The sequence below is a fragment of the Heliconius melpomene genome, chromosome 7 (assembly GCF_056956725.1).
Source record: "Heliconius melpomene rosina isolate 202511_hmr_F chromosome 7, ASM5695672v1, whole genome shotgun sequence".
Taxonomy (NCBI): domain Eukaryota; kingdom Metazoa; phylum Arthropoda; class Insecta; order Lepidoptera; family Nymphalidae; genus Heliconius; species Heliconius melpomene.
Genome location: NC_140395.1, coordinates 10,010,785 through 10,037,578, shown reverse-complemented (window position 1 = coordinate 10,037,578; position 26,794 = coordinate 10,010,785). Strand labels below are relative to the sequence as shown.

Sequence of the window (26,794 nt, the reverse complement as noted above, 5' to 3'; positions counted from 1 at the left end):
CGCGAATTGAAAGTGAAGTGTCCGATGTGTGCATTTAACAATAATGTATTTATATGTTTACGCCCGAATTGCGATAATTAATTTGTGATTTATAGTTTTGTTTTTATATTTCAATTTTTATTATTCTTACCGTGAGTATTATTACGTAATACTAAAAAAAGTGAATGTTTAAAAAATAATTGTTTTATTGTTTTGTCATTTTTGTTTTAATTGCAGTTATATATGCACGTGTAGTTATTCTAATAAATATACTAAAAATCTGTAATAAAATAAAAATATGTAAATACAGATTTTTCTTAAGTTAAAAAATAACAATAACCAAATAACCACCAAATATTTAAACTTTAAAAAAATCATTACAAATGTGTCATACCGAAACCATCTTGAGATTGTAGAGCACTTGAGTCAATTCAGATGCACGCGACAACCAAAAAATCTTGACCCTTCTTGTGTCTCTGAAATCCTTCGCCTTAACCCTATTTAATTAGAAATTGTGAGACCAAAACGGGTCAAATTATATTGGTCGTGTTTAGCCAACGCGATGTAGTGTGTGTGCACTCTGATTCCATATTTCCGCTCCATACCCTATGCGAATATTGGTACTATAAAAATGGACGCTACTATAAAGGCAAAAGGCATAAATTACAATAACAATATTTTGTACTAACAGCTAGGAACGGAAATGATTTTTTTAAAGAAATTGTTTGACTCATGTAGAATTATGTATTTGAACATGTCTCGATCATGTAATAAAAAATATTTGAGCAAAAGAGATGCCTAGATTAAATTATTTCTTTGATACCGATGTTTACGATGTTACATAGGTGGAATGCTATAGAAAAAGTCATATTTTTAACGGTTTTGTGAAAAAAACTTAAGTGTACTATTTATTCCCACATAACGCAAAATATGTTGTTTGACGGAAAATAAAAAAAATTAAACACTCTGTTTCGTGTTATTTAATGACTCTGTACTGTACCTTCTTAAATGACTCTATTAACGGCTTCCATTCTATAATATTTAAAACACATAATGGTAAATAAACAAAGAATTTTATAATTCGTATAATTAAAGGTAATACAGGTTATTAATGTAGTTTTCATTATCTTTTAAATTGTATTGAACTCGTTTCTCAACTTTCTCAACAACTTCATTTATGTTCGTACAAAATTTACAACGACCATATATTTGTAGTGAGATAATATAATTAAAGATATTTTTGAATTTTGAGAAAGAAAAAGAATAAAATACGGCGTTGAATTCCGCTATTGAACACGGTAACTGTAGCTACTATACTATTACTATTATATATACTAACTGTACTATTTATATTCAAAATAGCCAAAAAAATATTTTATAAAAGATTTTTTCAAACCATCCTAAAAATATTTTCATATAAGTATTCAAATAGAAAAAGATTTGAAAGAACACACTTATGTTGTATCATTTGCTTAATGACACTACTTAAACAAAACATCCTCCTTTTGTTCTAAATGAATTGTACTCACGTCTAGAATATGTGTTGTTGAATTTCTTTAAATGTTCATGGAAAAAGAAATATGTAAAGAAATTCAATGTTTCTCTTGGGTTTCACTTGTCTGTGTGTTATGCTGAGTCGTATTTAAGAAAAATAATGCCACTACAAAAATATGGATGACCAAACGCCATCGTTGCGTCGTCGTCGTCCTAGTAGCAAACTATTCTATTAGATACGATTTTAACAGATTTTTTCAATCTCACACAGCATAGCTTTTATTATGCTTACAAGCTACGATCAAGGCCGTTGAGATGTAAAAAAAAATATTTTTCTTTAAATTGATAACAAAATTAGAAACTCAGATAAATGAATTTGGTAGGAATATTTAATTTTAATGAATGTATGTCATTGTTACAATCGACTTCTTATGAGTCTGTGTCATACAGATGACCTAACATTGGCAAACATGTCAACACTTGATGGTTGTGATTTTTTTATTAAGGATTTTTTTTATTTTCCAAACTAAATCTTACAAGACAAAACCCAGTATTGGGCCCCACCATTTAACTTATTTATTTCAAATGTACAGATTGTCAAAACACTAAGTTATTTAAGCCTTACTCATTATGTAGAAGCAATATTAAAGAAAGAAATAAATAAGAAAAACTACTTATTTCGAAGCCCATTATTCTCATATAATGAATAAGCCATAACGTTACAACATTTTCATTAATTTATTTCAGATAAATGATCTTAATAGAGCAAAATGGGTTTGCGGGAAAGACGAGGAATATACATAACCGTTATATTGATTTCATATGGAATAGCTGATGTTGACACAAGTCTCCCAGTAGATTTAGCTTCAGAGGAAAAAGGTACTCGACGTATTATTTATCTTTTACTGTTACCTCATCACACAATAGGAAATAGACTAGAATAATAAATAAAACATCTTTAATGTGGTAGAGATGACCGAGCTTATGTAACTGGCTTTTTCATGTGAGAATAACAAGTTCGATGGTCAACTGTATTGTTGTAATATTTCATTTTATACAGGGTGGAATTGTCAGCACCACTTTAAATGAAACCACAGTTTTAGCTACTCTATAAAAGTTATTTTTTCAAACAAAATAAATAATAAAATTATCGTTTTAAAATAAAACGCCATTTGTAAAGTATAACGTAGGCACACACTTACCTGTCAAATGGGAAACGTCGCATACGTATGTGTGCGTCACACGAAATACAGGTATGGATAAAAATCGTGAAATAAAAAAAAATCCTACGTCCAAACTGTTGAGGTACCTTGATTAATTTCTTAGGTGTGGGTTTGAAATATAATACCCTATATGCAGTTTCAATAAAAGAAGCGCTGTCTCTTCCACCCTGTATATCGGAAATTATTTCAGGAGGGCTTAAAATCTGTAATTTATAGTGCTTACCTTTTAAATTCGTTGTTTTTAATATACTTTTAATAATTTCACTTAGTTTAATTCTTGTCTACAATATTATGCTTTTTTTATTAAAGCTTATATCTGTGAGTCTACATACCTAGTCTCTATAAAGTTACAGAAACCGAAGAATAATATACCGGTATTGAGATTTGTAGTCATATTGTTTTATTCATATTTGAGCATATTTTCCAAAAAATATTAGAATATATGTTACTTTGTTTAACTTTCTGGAGACTTCTACAAAATGTTAGCAGTTGGAATTTTAACTTATTTTTAATTATTTAAGTTATGAAAATATACAATTAATGACTATTAATTACTAAAGTACTAATATGTACCATAATATTATATTGTTTGGTATGTTGTTCTATTACCCTACAATGATTTGTTTCAGCTCCACAACAAACAACACTATCATCAACACTAACATCGCCACTGCCCACCACTATCAACATTTCTACCTCTACGTATGCCACTATCATACCGCCGATACCGCCTAGTGATAGAGACAGGTTCCTAACATTTGCGGAATCTGGTCATCATCAGACATTCATGTTTGCCAAGGACAATACTTATATACAGCTAGATGGAGATATTATACAGAGGTTTCAATTGAGGTATGTTTTTATTTAATAATTAATTGATATTTTAATAACGTACATATAATATAATTAATAAGTAATTATACAACGTAGCACTAAGGTGGCCCACACCAATAGTCATATTTTTTAGACTTTTATAAAAAAAAAACAAATTAGTCTTATTATTTGAATTATTTATGATATACCTAAAAAACATTATATTAATAATTTTGAATTTAAATATATTAGATTCTATTAATCTAAAATACAAATAAACAATAATAAAAAACATATTTAGCTATCGTAATTAATATTAGTATACGGGTACATACATGTTTACATCAATAATTCAAATCATTTCCCATGTCTGACAAAGTAAATTTGCCAATCACATAAAAACATAAAAACTTAAAAGATACGAGGCTTATTTAAATAAAACCATCTATATTAAATTAAAATATAATTTGATTCACTATTAAATATTAATGAGAGCTTATTAAAATCATCAAGAAGTCGAAGTAAAAAAACTTGTTTCTTGAGTCTAATTTAAATTACAGATTGTGCCGAGAAATATCGTTTAAGTTTCGTACAAGACTTCCTCATGGTCTTTTAGTTTATCATAATGTGAAGAATCCGGTTTTTAAAATGCAACCCTACGCTTTGTACGTTATTGTGGAGAAGGGAGAGCTTAAAGGTAAGCTTTTTTAATCTATTTTATAATCAACATATTCTAATCCTAATATTATACAGCTGAAGAGTGTGATTGGTTGAACGCACTAATCTCAGGAACTATGAGCTGGATTTGAAAAAATAAATTTGTGATAGATATCCCATTAATTGAGGAAAGCTGTAGTGCTTATAATATCACGCTACCACCTATAGCATTGGAATAAAAATAAAAAAGTTGAAAAATCGGGAGAACTGGAGAGCTTCTTGAGCGTGTTCCCCTTTAAAAGTTCTGAAAATTGTCGAAAAGAGAAAAGTGGGATTTTCTATCTTACATCTTAAAGACAACACAAACAAAGTTGCGGACGACGTCTAGTCGTTTAATTTAAATGAAATTTATATTAAAATTCAGAACTCGTATAATTAAAATTCAAGGCAGCTTTTTAAGTTAAAATTAGGTCAGATATGACATGTGGGGTAGAAAACGATGTCAATAAATAATTATTTCGACATACTTCAGAAGGTCTACTGTTACTTATAAATTAAATTGTCATTTATTTATGAAATTAAATATAAATAATTAATAATCATTAAAAAAATCCAGTAGACATTTTATATTTAATATGCCTGCCCAACTAAATTCATTACATACATTAAAATAATAATTATTATTATAAATATCCTTTATACTAGCAAAGTATAGCTTTGGCTGATATATTTTTTATGTTATCTTAATTATCATGTTTTTATTGTAAATTTCGAAAATTCTCATTCGAGAAAATGAAATATTTAGTACATATTTCCATTTTTCTTCACAATGCCTCCTCCAGAATTCGGCGAAAAATAAGGAATGGAGTGTCTTAGGGGCACTAGGTTCCCTCTGCCTACCTTACTGAGTGGGATACATCGTGAATTTAAAATAATAACAATAATTTAACTTGTAGTCGTCCACGTGTTCGGCAAGCACTTGACATCAGTAACTGTAGGGAGAGCGCTGAACAGAGACCAGTGGCACAGCGTTGTGGTCACCATAGACGTGCACGGCGCTAGACTGATCGCTAAAGTAGACCAGCTGAAAGAGGAAGTATATTTAAAGGTACAGAAAATAATATTATTTTATTTATATCCTTTTTTTTATATTTTTATATGTGTTCATAAAATTGACTTTAGTGCTTTATTGGTTGATACACGATAAATAAGCGTAAATAAGTATTTATAAAAAAAAATTAAAACATTGCGATTATTTATATATGTATTTATTATTATTTTTATATATTTTCAGGGTTTAAGCTTTGACACAAATTATGGCATAACTGACAACTTAACATCCGTCATACTTATTGGAGGTGAGGGTTGTCGCTATCGCAAATAACACTTTCAATGCTATATAATATTTTAATTCCATATAAACTAGACGATTCTTTTTATCTGTTTAGAAAATCTCCTTCAATATTTCCGTATTATAATGTCATCTCGATTAATTGTCAATATGTCAAGCTATTGTCTTATTTTAATTAATTTATCGATATTTCTAATTTCCGTGAAATAAATTAACATATGACTTTTAATTAAAAAATGTTAAATTATAACGTTCTGTCTTGAATTTTTTAATATCGATAAACTTTATTTTTATTGTTTATACTTTCCCACATAAAATTAATTTTAATATATCTAATAATCAGTTTTATTATCCCAAGGTCTTAGTTCTGAAGAAAAACTCCACGGTGTTAAGTACATAATAGAATCGTTTGTTGGTTGTATCAGCGATATGGTACTAGGTTCAGGGAAAGCTGCATCTGATTTATTGCCTATAGTTCCTTTGATAGCGACAAAACATGAAAACGTTAAAGAAGGATGTATAGACAAATGTAAAACTATGGAAAACCTGTGTTTCGAAGGTTCTAGATGTATTAATGAGTATAATGGGTACAGGTGTGATTGTTTTGGTACCCTATATGAAGAACAGCTTTGCGATGTTTACAGTAAGTGTTTTTTTTACGTTGGTTAAAATCTCATAGTTTTACATCTATTTGCTTCCATACTAGAAACGTATGTAAATAAAAATATTTCTATGTATTACTATTTTTCTTGTAACTTTAAGTATTGAAGGATTTTTGAAATAATTCAAATATAATAAATATATTTCAGCTGCCACAATACTAACATTGCGAGGTTCCAGCTACGTTTCCTACCGCGTGTACGACTGGAAAGATAGAGTTCATTCCACTAACACTAGAGTCAGTCTGCATTTTCGGGTAAGATTTAATTATGATATTTATTTTGTCATTCATTATACCAAATAGGCAGAAAGCTAAAATTTTCCACATATTTTTTTAAGTGCTTACAACTGTATGAACAGGATATAAAAACCAAATTAATTTGAATAGAAAATAGTTTTTTTTATCTAATTTAAATTGCCTATTTATAAATATGTACTATTTTCTTCCTTCCTTCCTTACAAGTAGATACCTAAGTAGTATAAAGATTTAACAGCATATTACCAAACGTTTACAATGACAGTAAAAATTAATAACAAAAGAACATTAATTTAAGTTTTACCATAAAACCTTTATTGATCATAAAAAAATAACTATAAAAAAATTTGGTGAAGGGATTTTAGAGAGTCGTTAAACATGATAAATTGTTAAATGGCGTCATAACAGTATATTTGTACGTGATTGTGAATGCTAATGCAATACCGCGCCAATGCATACCGCGTACGTACACTATTGGTAATATTGCTTTCATTTCATTATTAGATATATAATCTGTATGTTTTAGTAAAAAATCATACATTTTAATATAGAGCAGGGCGAACTTAACCATAAATTAATCCGAAGGATGTCGTTGTGACGTAGTGGCAGCGTGTGACTGTAAACGCGACAGCTGTGGGTTCGATTCCCACTTGGGAGAATGAATCAGTAGATATTCATATTTTAATTTCTGCCCTCTGATAATAATGGAAAGCGCGACAGCGAAAATGGGGAACGGAGTGTCTTAACACTAGGTTCCCCTGCATACCCTGCTATATCCGTGAAGCCAGAAAATAGCCAATTTTTTACTTTGTCTGTCTAAGTGATTTTTTTTCAAAAATACTAGCATTCTACACAGTCCCAACCGAATTACAATTTGACGCTTTTAAAATGGACCCGATGGTATAACAAAAGAAATAAAAATTAAACTTCACCTGACCTTTTCACGAATTATAAAAACACAATTAAAAAATCAAGATTTAAAAACAACCCAGAATCTCAATGTCAACCGCTAAAAGGTTTCGCTAAGAAGGTGACGACAGTCTATAAAGCTTTTCGCTTTTTATTTTGCGTAACAATTAATATTTAAATGGGACTTTGAATAGAAATTGACAATTAAATTAAATAATTTTAAATATAGCCTACTGGTACAGCGTCACTTTGTAAACGCAATGGTAGTAGTAGGTTCGCGTTCTAATTAGAGAAATAAAATATTCTCGCACTCTGATGAGACGTCACTCAATACATTACGTATTACTAAACATACTCTTAGTTTAAGTATTATTAGTATGAGAGAATAGTGAAACAATTTACATCTTTTTTAACCGACTTCTGTAAGAAAAGGAGGTTATCAATTCGACTGTATTTTTTTTTTTTTTTTTTATGTTTGTTACCTCATAACTTTTAACTGGGTGGACCGATTTTGATAATTTTTTTTTTTATTTGAAAGGTATAGCTTCCCGAATGGTCCCATTTTTTTTGGTCCATGTCTGACAATGGTATCCATGAGAAAATCACATAAGTCTTAAATTTGCATTATGCATGTGCGCGACTAATAGCCGAATAACTCAATCTCGCGCCAACCGATTTTGATGATTCTTTTTTTATTTGAAAGGATACACTTCAAGGATAATTTGGTGAAAGTTTGGTTAGGTTTCGATTATGGAATCCGGAGAAAATTGAGAAAGTTTGTTTTTTTTGGTCAAAAATTAATTATACTGTAATAGTTACAAGCAAAAACTTGTTAAATTGATGTCAGAAGTGAGATTCCTGATCGTTGCATTTCTTTTCAACCAATCTCAAAAAAGAGGATGTTCTCATTTTCAACCAACTTCAAAAAAGGGAGATTCCGAATTCACCCGAATACTTTTTATGTTTGTTCTTGTCAATATACCAAAATGTAACTTTGCACAAAAATAATAGCTAATTAAATGAAGTTTTACATAGAACAATCACAACCACTCGTTGACAACCACTACCACCACCATCTGGTGATGGCTGGTGACTTCAAAATTATAAAATCTTTATATAATTATTTTTCACTTTTTAGTTCGTTGTTAGAAGTCGGTTTTTGTTTTTGTTAAAAATTAATTTATTAGTAATAATTATTATCAATAAAAAATTAAACAGTGACTTCATTTAAAAAACGAAGCTTGCTCAGGAAACACGTATTTATTTACATTAATTATCTAATTATCTTAATAAGCTGTGAAATGTTCTCGAAACATTTGGAAATAATATAATTTATAGAAAAACTTTATATTCCCTTACACTTTATTTTTAAGAAATATGTACTGTACTTTCAGACTCGTTTCGACGATTCCGCTTTATTTTACGCGAGCGGACAAATCGATGATAAACATCACTATATAGCGTTATCGATACATCAGGAAAAAGTCGCTATACAAATAGATTTAGGGGACGGACCAGTGGAAGATTACTTAGGAGAAAGGGTCAATAACAACAAGTGGCATAACATAACTATTATTTTACAAGAAAAAACAATCTTCGTGTACCTCGACGATATAACAGCTACTTACGAAATCCCTGGTGACGCGAAATTCGTTTGTATCGACCCCGAGATTTACATTTGTGGGGGTCCAGATCTACACAAAATGAAAGGATTGAAGTCTTTCAACAATTTCGCGGGGAACCTTAAGTACGTTTATTATAACGATGTATCGATTTTGTACGAGTTAAAACAAAACAACCCTAAGGTCCATTACATTGGGGTACTGGACCCGGAGTTCGAAGAGATCGATATCGAAGTGATACCGATAACTTATCCTTTCGCCACCTCCCATATTTGGTGGCCATTGAATCAGACGAATAGTATAAATTTGATTTTCGACTTTAAAACCAGCAAGAATATGGCGGTTTTGGCTTACAGTCAGATTACTTCTGGACAAGGCTATTGGGAGGTATGTATATTACTTGTTTTATGTCTTTTGTAAATTATCGCTACATATACTTAATTTGGCAACTATTTATTGTCTCTGTGTAATTTTAATTAACTATGTAAAATAATACATTATGAATATTATAAAAAGCATAACTATATAAGCTATATATATAGTCATACATTTTTTGTTATATTCCAAAAGACTGATTTATTTTTTTATGTAAACGTACAAAATTTAAATAACTTGATAACGTAACTTTGTTTATAACACTTCAAAATGTTCTATTAAAATAAAAACTCGTTACCTTCGTTAAGATGAGATATATTTACACATTTTTCACATTTAACAATTATTATGATAATTTATACGAATAAAATTAATTCTTGCATAACATTATGTATTCTATAAATATATTTAAAAAAACATAAGTAGATATATTATCTGTGTCATAGTCAACAGTGAACTAGCACTCTGTGTTAACTTAAAGAAACAATAAATTAAAATGATTTTATTGCTGTAATACATTTTTTTTTATTATAATGTATGAATAAAATAATTTCACAACGTTGAATAATTTTTAGTCTTGAAAGCATTTTTTGCAACAACACTCAGTTTTATTAACTTTGCTATAATTATGTTACTTTAATGAATTTGTTTGTGAAGTAATATAAAAAGAAATATTTATTGTTTTACTTTTCATTTTAAGTTTGATAAAATCGAGTCGTATTCGGTGGTTTTATTTTAATGAATTAATGAAGAACAGAGTGTCTTAACACAAAGTTCTCAAGTTCCCTCTGCCTACCCTGATGAGAACGTATAGTTATAGGTTCTCATCATTATAGGTCAAAGCATTTGGACGCTTTCCAAGACAGGGGGTTCAAATCCCGCTACGTTCAAAATTTTTATACGTTTCTAAAAAAAGTATTAATCGTAGAATTGTTTTGATATTACTATATCAATAACAGAAATTTTATTATTTAAAATTATAATAATTATTTTGCTGCCCAACGAGTACGGCTTTTTTTATTTTGGCACTAAAAATCTTGAAAATAACCAATATATGTATGTACCTAGCTTTAAATATCAAATTGATTAATACGAACTTTAGATTTTATTTAATTTTTATACATGAATTGTTTAAATATCTCGAAAAAATCAATTTCTAGGTAAGAATGGTAAAAGAAGAAATTCGTTTCGAGCTAGTACCAGACGTAGGTAAAAATGTAACCGTATTAAAATCAGTTAAATTCAACGTCAGCAACGACTGGCATAACGTCGAATTAGATTATAGGAAAGGCAGGATTAAACTGACCGTCGATCATCATAATAAACATGCTCAAATGTTTGGTACGAATAAAATTGTATTTTGCATGGAAAATACTATTAATTGATTCTTATAAATCTTACAAAAAAGCATGTTCTTACTCTTCTATTCTACTCTTTTTCTATGTTTACTAAATTCCATGATTTTTTTAATAGATGTTTAAAAAACTATGGTATTATGTTGTAAAAGTAAATATAACTTACTTTATCTTGTTTATTTTTTGACTATTGACTCGCATTTTGTAGGGGCTTTGATTGAAATATGCTTAGGTAAAACATGGATAGACTCGGAAAACTTAAAGGTCTTCTTATTCTTCATTATGGTCGGTTTTCTACACACTTACCTATAAATTATTTAGATTAACTTAGAAAACACTACATTAATAAGACAATTACATATGTAATTTAATGTTTTAATACAATCTTCTTATGCTAATCTGCAGAACATATTGTAAAATGTAAAAAAATATGTTTAAAAATATAAATATTACATCGACTGAGATTTGAACGGTGAACCCAGAATCATCAATTCAAATTTCAACACACCTGAAACATACGAGAACTTACCTACTCACCGCTGACCTTGGAAATTAAAAAGTTTATCACGACGCTCAGTTTATTATTTTATCTTTTAATGCCATTTAAAATTTAAATGTCAACTAATATTTTAACCTCGTATTATACATTTTTATACATACAAAAACCTCAGAGCCTGTCCGTACCGAGTTGTTTTTTATTTGTTTCTTAAAATTAACTTACAAAATAATATAATATTTTACAATTTTATTATTTAGAAATAATAGTTTTCTTGAATAAACAAATATAACTTTAAAGTTAACTATAACTTTTTAGCACTTTAATCACTTTTATTTGTTTAGTTACCTTGAGACGGAGATTAGGTGGCATTTAACTACCTACCAATGTAAATAAAAAACATACTTAAAAAATACTAAATCGTATATAAGCGTCAATATTGTTTGATTGTCTGTTGCCATTCAGCTTTTTTTACGTTAGCACCTTCTAGAAGTAAAGAAACCCTGCTAATTTAAACTGACAACTTGTTTGTATAAATACCAACCAATTTGAGGACGTTCTTATTTTTTCTTTTATATTTGCAATGCACTACTTTGCCAATGATATATTCTTATTGTATTTCATAATATCAGTAATTACTTCAATAAATTGTGCTTTTCGATTGATTCTCAGGTTATATCCTATCTAATTAGATCTTGATCTAATCTTATCGTTATTTAATAATTCTTGCTTAAGCATGATGTAACAGTAAGAATTGAGTAATAAAACATGTTTACTTAAGTATGTAATATTATGTAAGTTTTACATTTGCTTTTTTACAGGATTAGATTTTCAATTACAAGATAAAATCGTTATTGGTAGCGGGTTGAAATCCGCCAATTTAGGTCTAATTGGATGTATGAGAAACATAAAAATTAATGGTCTTTTAATTGAGCCAAGGTATGTAATTATCATTTATTTAAAATTAAAATTTTTTCGTTTTCCTGTTAAATATGATAGTGTTTTTCACGACAACATTAATACTGAGTGTAGGAAATTAAGTAGAAAAGGTTGTTATTATGTAAATGATCATAGACATTACGCAAATTTAATTATATTGCATCTTAGGAAGCAGGTCCTATCGTATCTTTATACGTATAGATCATCATATAATTATTAGCTAACATTTTTTATACATTTTATTTTAATTTAAATCCAGAAGCCAATTGTCCATAAGATACGATATTCTTATAAGAATTAAGCTCGCCAGAACAATATTTGGACAAACGGCTTCTAATTACTCTACATTGTTTTATAATTGAGCTAATAATTATCAACAACAACAATCATCTCTATGTTCTCTCGATTAAAAGATTTTTTTGCTTTTCTCTTTTTTTAATATTTTTTTTTAGTATTTGTGGAAAGTTGTGAAAGGATTTATACGTAATAAACTTTAAAAAATCGATTAACTATTACAAATTAAATTGTTTTCTGCCATACATCATACAATTCATATATTTATATAATTATAGGTTTGTAATAAACACAGAACGTGTTGTGGGAGAAGTGGCGATAGATGACTGTAGATACGTAGATCCCTGTACCAGACCCAATACTTGCGAGCATGGCGGCATTTGCTCCATAAGGGAGGATAGAGTTATATGTAATTGTGATAATACAGGTAAAGTATATAAATAGAATATATATATTAAGAATTTAACTCATTCAAAACAATTTGTTACTTTCAATTGCTGCAAGTTTTTTATAATAACCTTTTACTAACTAAAAAAATTGGGAACTAATAATAAACATATGAATTTCTTTACACGATTGCGAAATGAGGGTTATGTTTTTAGCACCTATGTATGTATGTATGTGTGTCGTTTCTTTTATTCCCTTGTAACTGTTAAACCAGCTATTTTAATAAATTATACGTATTGGATTTGTCTTTATGACGCGAGTGTTACTAGGTTTTTTTATTTAGTTTATGCAGTCAGGTTTTTGTTTTCTTTATTAGTAATTTACTTGTTTTTTTATCAACTCCAAAAACACAATTTTTTATCAATATTGTAATACACATATTTATACTAAAATGAAATTACGATCCCAGGTTATATAGGAGAAAACTGCCACTTCGCCACATTCCGTAAGACTTGTGAAGAACTGGCTCTCCTTGGTTATACAAGAAACGACGTGTATTTAATAGATATAGACGGTAACGGCAAGTTTCCTCCAGCTCACGTCAAATGTGAGTTCCAAATAGAAGCAGACTCCTCTACTACAGTTGTTGAACATAATTTGCCTAGTCAAGTGGTAAGTTTACTTATTTAAAATATGAATAATTTAAAGTATTGATTTCTTAAATATTGTATATTGAAGTTAATATTTTTTAACTATTTAATATAAATTAAAACAAATAAATAGGAAGGAATAAAAAATAGGATGTACACTAAAGTGTAAATATCATTTTATTTTATATTTCTCTATACCTACGAAGCATAATAAAGTTACCAAATAAAATAATAAACTTGCCAAACTTTTATAAATGTAAGCAAACCAAATCAAAAGTAGAAAATTAATAAATATCTTCGTCTTGCTACATTATATAAAATATCATAATAAATAGCTGTCATAGTATAGACTATTTGTACTAATAAACAAATGAGATTAAACAATAACATTTCCCCAGGACGTCCGCTCAGCATCCGGCCAAGATTTTAGTTTTAAAATTAAATACAGAGAGTTCTCCGCGGAAATGCTACAAGAATTAATATCCCATTCATTGTTTTGTCGTCAATACATCAAATACGATTGTAACATGGCGCCTCTGGAGTTACACAGCGCGACGTGGTTCATATCGTCGTCTAATGATACTGTCGATTATATAGGGAATGTTAAACGGTGAGTATTTTTGGTTATTTTTATTATATTTTTCTTATATAAAGATACATCTTTAGTATAAAAAATTGTCTGTGTCAATGAGATATAATACTTAATTGTTTATTAAAAAAGACTAGTAACGCTAACGTTAATAAACTTGGTGGAAAAAAATACTTAAAATACCTCGGCTATTGAATATAATGGCACAAGCGAGCATAGCGTTAAAAACCACACACCACACGCGTTCTAGGTAGAAATAAACAAAATTGAAAATCACGCTGTGTTAACCTTTAGATAATAAATTAAACAATTTACAGCGGTCTAAAGACCTTGACCTAAAAGGGTTCACATACAATGTATTAAAGGATACATTAAATACTGTACATACCCTCATTAATACCTTTTTGGATATTAATTTCAACCTTAACCGTTTTACTAAATTACTTTACAATCCTTTATTCGTATTTAACGTTAATATATCACGTGCTAATGTGACGATAATGTCGGCCCGTTATATCGATGGTCCCTAGGTAAAGAATCGAAAGTGAAAAATCGCAAATATTTTTGTTGCTCTTTCGAACTACTAAGAAGGGTAGTTTTTATAAGTTTTTTTTATCGTTTTTTAAATGTATATGTATTCGAAAACTTCCCTTATTAGTAGTTCAAAGCAGCAAGCATAGAAATTTGCGATCTTTCACTTTCGATATTTTACCTAGAGATCGTCGATATTAATCTGGTTATATACACAATGCGAGGTGAATGTGATATGACAGCTTTGAGCAATTTTCATTTGAATCACTTTATTTTATAATTATTTTGATGAAATTTCAGTAATTTTAGGTAATTTATCTTTTTTATTGCTACTTAGCGTTAATGATTTTGTTTTATTGCTTATTATTACGGTAGCCATTCAACTTCGCTTATATAATAATGGCTCAGATAATTTTGGTTTGTCTAGTAATAAAGTTAATTTGCATTCCATCTTCTTTTTAAATATCTAAATATTTGCTGCAGAACTTAATCTGCTATATATTTGTATCCTCTAAGTTGTTTTTTTTATTATTTAAAGTCCGTCATGACGTCGACGTATGACTATTAACGTGATGAATATGGGTTCAATTTGCACTTGACAGAATTAATTATTTTATTTCTCCACTCCGGTAGAAAATAAAGCACGGCGTTAAACTACACGTTTATACTGGTGAGAAGGAACTGAGTCTTACGGTATCGAGGTTGTATTGAGTACTTTAGATATAGAAAGAATGCCTTCTATTGGGTAGTATCTACATCTCTACATCTATCTCATATATTCTAAAATCATTTTCTCTTCATTATATCACTATTTATTATATATTTTAGTGGTTACTGCCCGTGCGGAGTAAACGCGACTTGCGTAAATCCAACGCAATCATGCAATTGTGATGCAAATGAAAACAAATGGCATTCTGATGAAGGAACCTTAGTGCGTCCCAAGAGTTTGGGCATCACTGAAATGTTCTTTTTACAACAAAAGGACTTAACTGAAGAGGCTCAGGGTAGAATCACTTTGGGGCCTTTGGAATGTGTTGAGACAAGTATGTATGGTTTTTGTTATTTTAGATTGACAGTTAAAATTATGTTATGTGTAATATCTAACTCTTATTTCGCTAAAACTTATATCTTTGGACATTTGAGCGTTTTTTGCCTCTAAGAACTGCCATCTCTTAACTCTTCTATATTAAGTTGAGCCTGTGCTATAGTTACGGGACATGTAATTTAGTAGAGATAAATGCTTGAATGGCCTATTTCTAAATATAAATCAAAATATTTCAAATTCAAGGCTTATATTACCAGCACTTTTGAATTGTCAAGTCATATAGACAGAAATGTCAGTAGTGTCAGTCCCACATGAAGCTACCATTGGCTTGGAAGGCAGTTCTGCTGAGTGCTGAGAAAAGCCGGCAAGAAACTCAACAGTTGCTTTTTCAAAAATATATTTAACCCTTAAAGAATATTTCATTCCATCAAAACAGACACACAACGCTACGTAGTAACATTTACCACGTCGCAGTCCTATATCGAGGTGCCAGGGTGGAGGAAAGGCGACATAGCGTTTAGTTTCCGAACTACTGGTACCAGCGCCATTTTGTTGTTCCAACCACCCATTAGACCTAATTATCCATCTTTTATGGTCGCTTTGACTAGTGGTAAGTCATTTTTCTATTCTTGGATTCTTTCTCAAATATATCTCAAAAAGTATAAATAATATCGTTTTATAAGTTTACATCTAATTTCATCAATATGCTTAGCATAATATTGAATTTGTTACATTATCTTGTCGTGGTACAGCGCTATATCAAGCGTCACACAGCGGTTATGGGATCGATTCCCACTTGCGAGGAATTAATTATTTTCATTTCCTCATTCTGATAGCAAGACTAAGCGTCGTTAAGTTCCGTTATTCACGCACGCAATTTATTGAAAATTTCATGTTACACTCTCTCTACCTACCCTGCTAAGTGCGGGATACAGCGTGAAGCTAATAAAAAAAATTAATTGTTAACAATTTACAGAACACGAACTGACATTCAACTTTACACTCAACACGGGTACTACAAGAAAACTCGTTATTAATTCCAAAAGAAAACTAAATGGCGGAGAGTGGCACAAAATTTGGATAGATTATAATTTTTATCATGTCAGATTTATGCTTAATACTGAATATCAAATGCTTAATTTGTTATTAGAAGAGGAATTTGGTCCTTTCGAAGGTTCTATGTTTATTGGAGGGGCTACTGCGTAAGTATTGGTACTAATTTATATTATAAAGATGTATAAAGAAAATTAATCAAATTGTAGTAGGATAAGAGGCATAGGTTCAATTTCTTTTGTGTACAATATTTTTGTATAAGCTTATAGAGTACGTTTACACTTTGAATGGGTAAATAGTTTTATGTGAAATATATTTCTTTGTTATTTATTGTTTGAATTTAAATTCAAGTTTTTTTTTAGTAATTAGAACTTTATAGATATTTTTAAACCAATAAATTAATATGATAGAAATATTTTTCATACCTAAATACTTAACAATTGTAAATGTATGTGTACATATAGGATAATATGTAGATACAATGAAAAGACATTACAAAGATAACGTTATAATATATTACATTAGATTTATTCTACATACTAAGTATCAATTGCCGAATCTATCGTAAAAAAGGCAATTGGTTTCTTTTGTGGCTGTATTTATTGTCACGATATAACGTTACATGTCTTTAGTACTTCCTCGATTAAATTATTTATTATTGTTTAAAGTAGTAAGCTGGTATTATTAACAACATTATTAAATACTTATTTAGGTATATACATAATTATCAAATTAATTCACATTATTTTATTTTTTTCTATATTCCAGAGAACACCTTAAAAAATCAACAGTCCACCAAGGTCTCATAGGTTGTTTCCGCGGCTTAGTAGTAAATGGTGAAATATTAGATATATACAGTTACATGTCCGTCCATCTGTCTGAGATCATCAAGGACTGCAAGCCCTCGTGCGTCCCCAATCCGTGTCAGAACAGAGCCACTTGTAAGGAGCTTTGGTCGTCCTACGAGTGTATTTGTAAGAATCCTTGGGCGCACTTGGGCTTACATTGTGAGGAGAGTGAGTTCGTTATGTTATTTTTAGTATCTAAATTATTTTTTGTGAAGATGTAGATGTATTTTTATTTCCAGCTCCATGCTGGATCCTACATTTAGGCAGTTTGTAGAGTAGATAGAGGGAACTTAGTGCCAAGACACTCCGTTATGTTGCTCAATAGACTCATAATATAAGCTTTAATCTTAAATTTGTTAATTTAAAATAGCAGTCATTGTATATTTTAAATATAACATAAAAAATATCTACTAAATATAATATATATGTGTGTGTGTGTGTGTTTTTGCATCTTCAGACAAATCTGACGTTTACGTTAAAGAGAATTTAGTTAAGAAACTGATTTTTTCCTATTTTCCCGCTATTTTGTAGTCATTATATTTTAGATAAGACAATCCAATATACAACTCAAAATTAATTTAAAGTAAATTTTTTCCAATATACCATTAGTGGAAATCAAACCCACAACAACCGTCATGCATCGTAATATACAAAATTGATGATAAAACATTTATCAGTACTAAAACAATGCGTTACACATTCGCTAATTATTTCCGTCTCGTTAGGAAATGTTTATTTACAAATGCAATTACCATTAGCATAACACGGCCTCGAATCTTAACCGAGTTTTACCTCTTTATTTTACTCAGTAATGAAACAATATAGAGAAGTTTGAGATGATAATTTGATTTATGAAACATTCAGATTCTTCTTTAGTGAGACATGGAAGTCTAAATTTAAATCCTATAAAAGAAAAATAACGTTTAAGTCTTTAAATTTCACAACAAAATAAAGTCGTCCACTAAATTAATGAGAACGAAAGTATAGAATGATATATTAGCAATCTCTCTACATACTCCATAAAATAAAATCTTAAATAAAATGTGCATAGAGATAAAATTTTATTGCTTTTTTCACATATTCACATTGACAAACACTTTATACTATAATTACCTTTTATTATATTGTAAAAAATCCATTTTCTATATTTAATTAAGAAAATACATTACATAATTTAATTTCAAAGGAGTTTCTAAAAAACTAATATTAAACCGTCGAAGCAAGCCACATAAAAACTTAAATATATTTGAAATACTATAGAAGTTCACACAATTATAAACTTTCCAGACATAAACGAGAAAGCCTTAACGTTCCAAACAAAAGAGGCATATCTCAAAAAAAACTATTTAGTAGATAACGCGACGGACGCTGAAAAGATCAGATTGAAGAAGATGATGCTTGAGAACGTTCTTATGAACTTGAGAACTTACGACGACAACGCATTAGTGCTGTACGCGAATGACAATTTGAATAATTTCATACATTTATTCATACATAATGGCACAGAAATAATATATCTCTTCAACAATGAAGATGAGATTGTCCAAATGAATGTTACATATGAAAAAATAAACAAAGGTGAAAGTGTTCAGATCGCCATTATAAGGACGGAGAATACGACAACTTTACACGTCAATGATAAAAATACAACTATTAATAAAGTTGCCAATTTGCTGTCTAATTATACGAATAAGCCATGGCGGAATCCGGAATTGGGTGAGTTTCTTTTGTTTTCTTTCCAAGTGTTTTAAAAATCTTTATCTTTTAGTGTGCATATATATATATATACGTACATTTAAATTGCGGCTTCGATTCCCACCTAAGGAATATAAAAGTAACGGACTTTCATGAACAATACCTTTGCTAAATTTTTATCGCATATGAGTTTGTACCCCAAATCAATTTCTATCATTATAATAATACTCATAAACGACACATTGTTTCATACAATATGAGATAATAAATAATTAGTATCTAAAGTTGTTTATTAAATTATTATTAATGTCCAATGTTATGTTACATATTGCAAAAAATCGATTAATATTTATTATTCGGTAAGTTATTATGCATGTACGTAACAACTAGTCTTAAAAATTAAGCTAAATACATAAACCACAAACACATTCATCATCATTCAAACAATTTTAATTAGATTTTGATTGATATATTATTAAAATCCAATTAATAATATACCTATGATCATAAGAACTCGTTGAATTTTAAAAATAACAGCGAAGCAATTAACAAAATATTCGCAATAAATTATTTAGTCATTCTGACATATTGCTATTCAAGTATACATATTAAAATGATGTATTACCAATTTGGAATGAATGTACAAGATTTTTTTATTTCCACCCAACTTATTTTGCAAGATTGTCAGCATAATAATTAAATGAATAAAATAAATAAATCAGCTACACGCCGTATCCCGCACACAGCAGGGTAAGCAGAGGGAACCTAGTGTTAAGATACTCCGTTCCCCACTTACTGCCAAACTGGAGGTATTTGCGTGTTGAGTGGCAGAACTCAACGCCGCGCTTTGCCTTTTAATTAAATCTTATCCTAAATAGGGTAGGAATTAGTTATTGTCATAAAATCTCTACGATTGTATTGTATTACAATTGTAATAAACATTTTTAAACATATTCCAGCCCCTCTACGACTACTTTATTACAATCATGCTTCTACGTTCGTTTTAACAATAATTTTGAATATATCTGAGGTTAAAAATATTTTGAAATTCTTACTATTTCTTTTAAAAAAGGAAAATAAATTAATTCTTTCGTGTATAAGTTGTTTTATAAGTGAAATATTATGGTGCAATCGTAGCATTTGTATGCATCGTGACTTTGGGTCATTTCTATTTGGGGGGATAATTGAACAATTTTTATTTTAAAATAATCGAATTAACAATTTTAGAAGTAATTCGGCCCCAAAGACCGCCAGCTCCCCCAACAGATTATTTCCAAATGAATTTAGGGGGTTACGACCCCTACTCCCTGCACCTAGCGCCGCGCGCTACCATACTCCCTCAAGGGGGCTACGTAGGCTGCGTACGAGGATTCAAGATTGCTGATCACGTGGTCGATTTGCCGAAAAAAGCTCAGCAGAACATTGAACAAGGTAATAAATATTTTTTTAAATAATAATATTAAAATGAATATTTATTAAATGAAACTTTTGTGAAAATAATAGTTCTTACACAACTAAATAAACTATAAGCACTACCATACAATAGGATAAAATAGAAATAGATGCGGAAAATGAGAAACGGAGTGTCTTAGCACTACGTTTCCTCTGCCTACCCTTTTGTGTCTGCAAAACTCAGCGTGACACTAAAAAAAGTACAAATGTTTAAATTATTAAATATATCAATGATAACATATCGTCTTATTTCTAGACTTAACAGGTGTATTACCTGAATGTAATATGAAATGTGACTCGGAGCCTTGTAAAAATGGCGGCGTTTGTACCGAAGACTTCACGAACCAAGAGAGTAGCTGCGATTGCGAACTCACTAGTTACTTTGGAGAATATTGTATGGAAGAGAAAGGAGCTGATTTTAACGGAGAGAGCATTTTGCAACGGAAATTTGTTTTAACTGGACCTATAACAAGAGTAAGTTTAAAAATCAAAAAGTCAATCAATTCTCAATTTTTTATTATTTAATGGAATTTAACGTTTAGAATTATTGCGATAATATTTTGAAATAAAACATTATTTTACTTTTGCGTTACAAATCGCGGACTTACTATCAAATAAGATTACTGTAATTATTATTTAAAAAATATCCTATAAAATATCCCGGTTTCTTTTTCGTTTTATTGAAAGTAATTTATCAAATGTCACTGAAAAATTATTTAAATATCAAAATCATTCTCATCTACAATATTCCTATATAAAAATACAAGCAGCTAAAGCCTACAATTGTCCAAATTTAAAAGGCTCTTACAAGGCATATGCAAAATAAACTTTACACTTATACTTAACAATATTATTATATGAAAATAATATTTCTGATATTTTAATCTGTGTGACACTAGACCTATGAACTATAGGGCCGGGGACGAAATAAATTACAAATATACATTAGTTAATTATATACTTATATTTAATGGTTTGTTTTATTAAATGCACGTATTATTTACTGGTAAATACCATGCAATACATCAAAATAAAATTAATAAGTATAATTATACGTGGTGAAAAAATGTAAAGGTTCGGCGTTAAGTTCCGCCCACCGCAAATTTTGCTCTAAATGAGTGAAATATGAAAACTTGAATTATTTCGTAATATATAAGAAATGCCTAGGAATAAACAAATCTTGTGCCTTGAAATATAATAATACCTAATATTATTTATATCATATATTTATTTTTGTTAATACATCAAGTAATTAAACTTTTCAAACTTACTAACAACAAAGATGATGTAGTTAAAGGGTTTTTAACTAAAATGTATTTATTAATTTTTAGGTAAAAATTAAACTGGCGTTTTCCAGCAACGACCTAAGACAAAAGAACACAGTCCTTCTTTTGGTACAAACTGAAAACAAGTTAGTATGTAAAGTAAACCTGAACTTACAAAAACATACAAATAGGAAAAAAAAATAACAAATTTATAACTTCATAAAAGCTAAAATACAATGCAAACTGTAAACATTGTTCATTGAAGAATTTTACTTTTTGACTAGAAACCATCGTTTACCGAGTGACAAATGCCAAACTGCGTGTTATTGTGATTACACTATTTTTATATGGTTGTAAGTTCAGCTTAAAAAAGCTAGAGACTACTCTACCTTTTTTTTATCATTTACTCTAAAAAAGTATAAAATAATAATATTATTAACAATATTATAACTACATTTATTTTTTTGTCTATTAAGTACATTTTGAAATTGGAAATTAAATATTCAATTTCCAAACAACTCTATTTTCAGACGAAGTTACTATTTGCTGGTCGCGATAACTCAAGACGGGTACTTGAAGTTTGAAGAGGACCGAGAAGAAGCCACGTACGGCGCTGAAGTGAAAAATAGAAACTTCTTGAACGGTACTTGAACCTTGTAAAACGTGTGTTTTTTTTATAATAATCATAATAATTAACACTACCGACACAAGAAGTAATAACACTTTTCTCATAACTTGCAAATTTTTATCACTTATTAGGAAATGGAAAGAAATTTAAAAATAACAAAATAAAATTTTCACTGTGTTTTTATTATAATATGAAATCTATAATTTTAATTATTTTATTATTAGGGGCACGACACACAGTGTACTATACAAGAACAGATCAAGAAGCTAAGCTTTTAATAGATAGAATAGAAGTGCCTCTTGAGAAACTTCCCCCGCAAGGGCTATGGGAAGTAATGGACGTCGGCTCCAATGAAGTGCAGATCGGAGGTCTGAACACTACTGATCCGAGGTTGAAGATTTATAAGGGGTATAATGGATGTTTATCCAGTAAGTGTTATTTTAAATTATAATTTAGCGTTCTATTAAAAGAAGTTTTCATGAGTGGGATTTGAACTCAGAAAAATTGATAGTGTAGCGTCCTCTATAGACAGATTAATTATTATTACAAATGTTATGGTATTTGTACTATATATGTATACACACATCACATGTCCAACAGACATTGTGCTGGTGCTGAACGCGCACACGATGTCACCGCTGGAGGAGTACATGCTCTTCACGCGCTCGGGCGCGGAGGCGGTCAACGCCGTCAACGCGCCCGGCGTGCGCGCCGCGCAGTGCTCCAGCGACTTCGACGACACTTGGCCCGTGCACCGCGAGAGGGACGACCGGGCTCACAACGGCAGCTTTCTCATTGTGAGTGCTCGCTTATGTTCCTAGTAGTGACGTGCACGACAGACGTCGTGCTGATGCTGTACGCGCACACGATGTCACCGCTGGAGACCTCATACCACTTCCTAACTTTTATTAAATAGACATGTATATACATTGTAAAATCTCGTCATCTCACACTTTAAGTTCTGTGCTATTTTTTATGTAAATATATCAATCACAATACAATTGATTTCGGTCTCTGTATACCTGTTTTGGGTTCGGGGCGTCCTCATGCTAGTTATCATCATGTAGCATGTAGTTTCATGTACTTATTACAATTATTTTATTCAATTTTAATAATGATTAATCAACTAAATATTTAATTTCAGAGTGTAGACAAGACATGGGTGGAGGACCCTCCGTCGCGCGCGCCCTACGACTCGCTGCACACGGCGCCTGACGCGGAGGAAGAGAACACTGACAAACTGTTCATATCCCTAATTGTTGTGTTTATATTGGGATTGTGCTACACTGCGTCTCATGTAAGATATTTTCGTTTTATAATTTCTCTATTTTATTAAAACAACTTCTAAGTCAGTATTTCTCCAATTCTAAATAGATATTTTTTTTCAGAAATGGTTAAAAAAATACCGCAAACAATCATTACCTGTTATTTTCATAAACAATTAAACTTAGACGAGTAAATTTACTTATAATATGAATGCTTTTAAATCTTCTTGGGCTTCTTGAAACGTGAAATGTCCGAATAATGTAAACGCGGCGGTTGTGGATTCGATTCCTACTCGAATTAATGAAATAAATATAGTTATAGTTAGAATTAGGAGGTCAGCCAGGTTTTTCGTACACGCGACTGGTTGGGTTCGATCCCCACTCGAAGAAATGAAATGTTTATTTAAATTTATATCTTCATTTCTTTGCTCTGGTGTCAAGGTAAAGCGCGGCTTTGAGTTCCTCCATTCAACAAGGAAAACCTCCAGAATTTGGTGGAAAATAAGGAACGGAGTGTCTTAACACTAGGGTCCCTCTGTCTACCCCGCCATATGCGGGATTCAGCGTGAAGCTAATAAATCTAAGTTTAATATTAAAAATATACCCTAAATCAAAAAAGTGTTTGTTATATAGATGTGGAGAACACAAAAAGCTTATAAAATGAGATTGGAAAAGGAAACAGATGAAAATATAATGAGAAATAAAGAGAAGGCAACGAAACTTCAAGAACCTTCTGTGTCTTTTATTCAGGTAAGTAAAAAATCATGCTGCCGTGACTCGTGGTTGTGGTGAGATGACTCAAGATGGTTGTGGTTTCGATTACTACACAGGAGAAGGATCATGATCATTTCCTGGCTCTGACATGACAAAGTGCGACGGTAAGTTCCGCAAGTCAATACACAAAGTGTCTCAAAAATTGGGCAGAAAGTACAAGTACACTGAAATTTTAAATCACTTAGCATTATAAAAATATGAGACAGATGTAAAATTAAGCAATTAAATTTAAATGTCTTTATATAATACTAGCGGACGCGCGCAACTTCGCTTGCGTATTTAGGGGTGAATTCTAATAACCCATGAAACATGTGTTCAATTAAATATTTTTAAGAGTCTAAATATCAAATTTTATAAAAATCGGTGGCGATTTAAGAATTTTTCTATACAAACTTTCAACCCCTAATTCACCGCTTTAGGGTAAAAATTTTTCAAAATCCCTTCTTAATGGATGTCCAGATAACGAAAGTAAACATTTGTCAAAATTTCACGTTTCTACGCACAGCGGTTACGGCTGTGCGTGCGTCTTACCTCAGTCAGTGAGGACAAGTCCTTTTATATAAATAGATTTATATTATGTACAAATAATAAATATAGCTCAACAAAGAAATAGAAGAAAACAAAGATGGCGACAAGAAGTCAAATGGTGTCGTCATAGAAGTCTTGCCAACGATTATTGTAGAATCTGAGGAGAAACCCGTCAGCAGACGCGGCTCGCTGCGGTTTAGAGGTAACAAGTATATATTTACACTATGTTCCTAGGTTCCCTTTGCCTACCCTGCTATGTGCGGGATATAACGTGAGAAAAAGTATATATTTTTGTTTTGAAAAATGTAAAAAAGGATTATAAAAATAATTATTTAAAAAAATGTTATAAAATTTTGTCAATGAGTTAAGATTTTGACGATTACGTTCAAATTTCAATACAACAGATATGGTAGACAAAGACATAGCGTGGGAGCCTTTGGAAGAAAAAGATGAAACGTTAGAAAACGAGGAAGAAGAGGAAGAAGCCGAGAGTGCGTCATATGAAGAAACGGAAGATGAACACGAGTCTGATGATGATGAGAATGAGGTATACATTTCTTAATCTTAATAAAGCGCAGCGTTGAGTTACGCCACTCAATGCCTCAAGAATTCAGCGACAAGTGTCGGGTATACAGAGTGAAGTTGAAAAAAATATAATTAAGATGATATGAAGTTAGCATTAATTTACAGTAACATTATTTTTGCTGTGAAACTGATACTGAAATCAAAACAATTTACCGACAACACAAAGCAAAAAATTAATTTAATTTTAGGTCGTCGTAGCGCAGGGACACTAGGCTGTGACTGTAACGCGACGGTTGTAGGTTTGATCCCCACTCGGGGGAAATTATTATATGTGAATATTTTATTTTCTTCGTTCTGACACCGAATCAAAAGCCCGGTGTTAAGTTGAGCCCGCCACTCAACACGCAATGCCACGAAAAATTCGGCGGAACGTGGGAAACGGAGTATCTTAACACTAAGTGTGGCCTACCTACCCTGCTATGTGCGGCATACAGCGTGAAGCTGATTTGATTTCATTTAATTTAATTACTAATTGAGTCTACTATTACTAATTTTACTTCAGGATCCTCTTGAAAATACTCCAGAAAATAATGTCCATCCGATTCAACGAAAGCTGTCAGCTCACCTGGGTACAGTGGATGAAGAAAATCATGTTGAAATAACATCTAATGCATAAAATAATATTCATTAAAATAATATATATTAATGTTGTAAAATTGTCTTTTATTTTCTTTAAAGTGGTGTCTCTTAAAATTGTGATTACATACTTACGTACATATTTTTTTGCAACGCAGCGTATGACTATAAGGACAAGGGTTGTGGGTTGGATTCCTATTCGGAGACGAATTATTTTCATTTCCCTGCTTTAGTAAGATGATGAACACGATATTTCCGCCATTCAACGAGCTCAACCTACCCGATAATAAATAACGAGATGATTTTTTTACGTATGATTACTTAAAATACTACTACTTACCTATAATAAATGTTTATTTTATTTAACTAAGAAGTTGATCTAGCGATGATCATTGAGGACGTCAACATTACCAATAATTTCATTTTATCAATTATAAGAAATCAATCATTAACATTGACGAGTCAATGTTTTTAAGATTCGAGTCCCACTAGAGAAATTA

At 30.5% G+C, this 26,794-nt stretch overlaps 1 protein-coding gene across 1 annotated transcript; it reads left to right on the top strand.

The window, feature by feature from the left end:
* On the top strand, positions 1-26,374 carry axo (axotactin). The gene is made up of 30 exons (XM_085188717.1): positions 1-131; positions 2,221-2,352; positions 3,326-3,548; positions 4,070-4,206; positions 5,123-5,274; positions 5,461-5,524; positions 5,876-6,160; positions 6,327-6,433; positions 8,737-9,351; positions 10,500-10,680; positions 12,012-12,129; positions 12,702-12,850; positions 13,280-13,482; positions 13,859-14,070; positions 15,409-15,623; positions 16,062-16,235; positions 16,602-16,827; positions 17,447-17,694; positions 18,814-19,242; positions 20,449-20,652; positions 20,930-21,147; positions 22,005-22,084; positions 22,469-22,581; positions 22,791-22,994; positions 23,167-23,363; positions 23,711-23,863; positions 24,465-24,581; positions 25,203-25,335; positions 25,538-25,680; positions 26,221-26,374. Exons 2-30 carry the CDS (start codon positions 2,244-2,246, stop codon positions 26,332-26,334), a joined length of 5,523 nt encoding a protein of 1,840 aa, XP_085044843.1. The 5' UTR covers positions 1-131; positions 2,221-2,243; the 3' UTR covers positions 26,335-26,374.
* Positions 26,375-26,794: the final 420 nt, after the last annotated feature.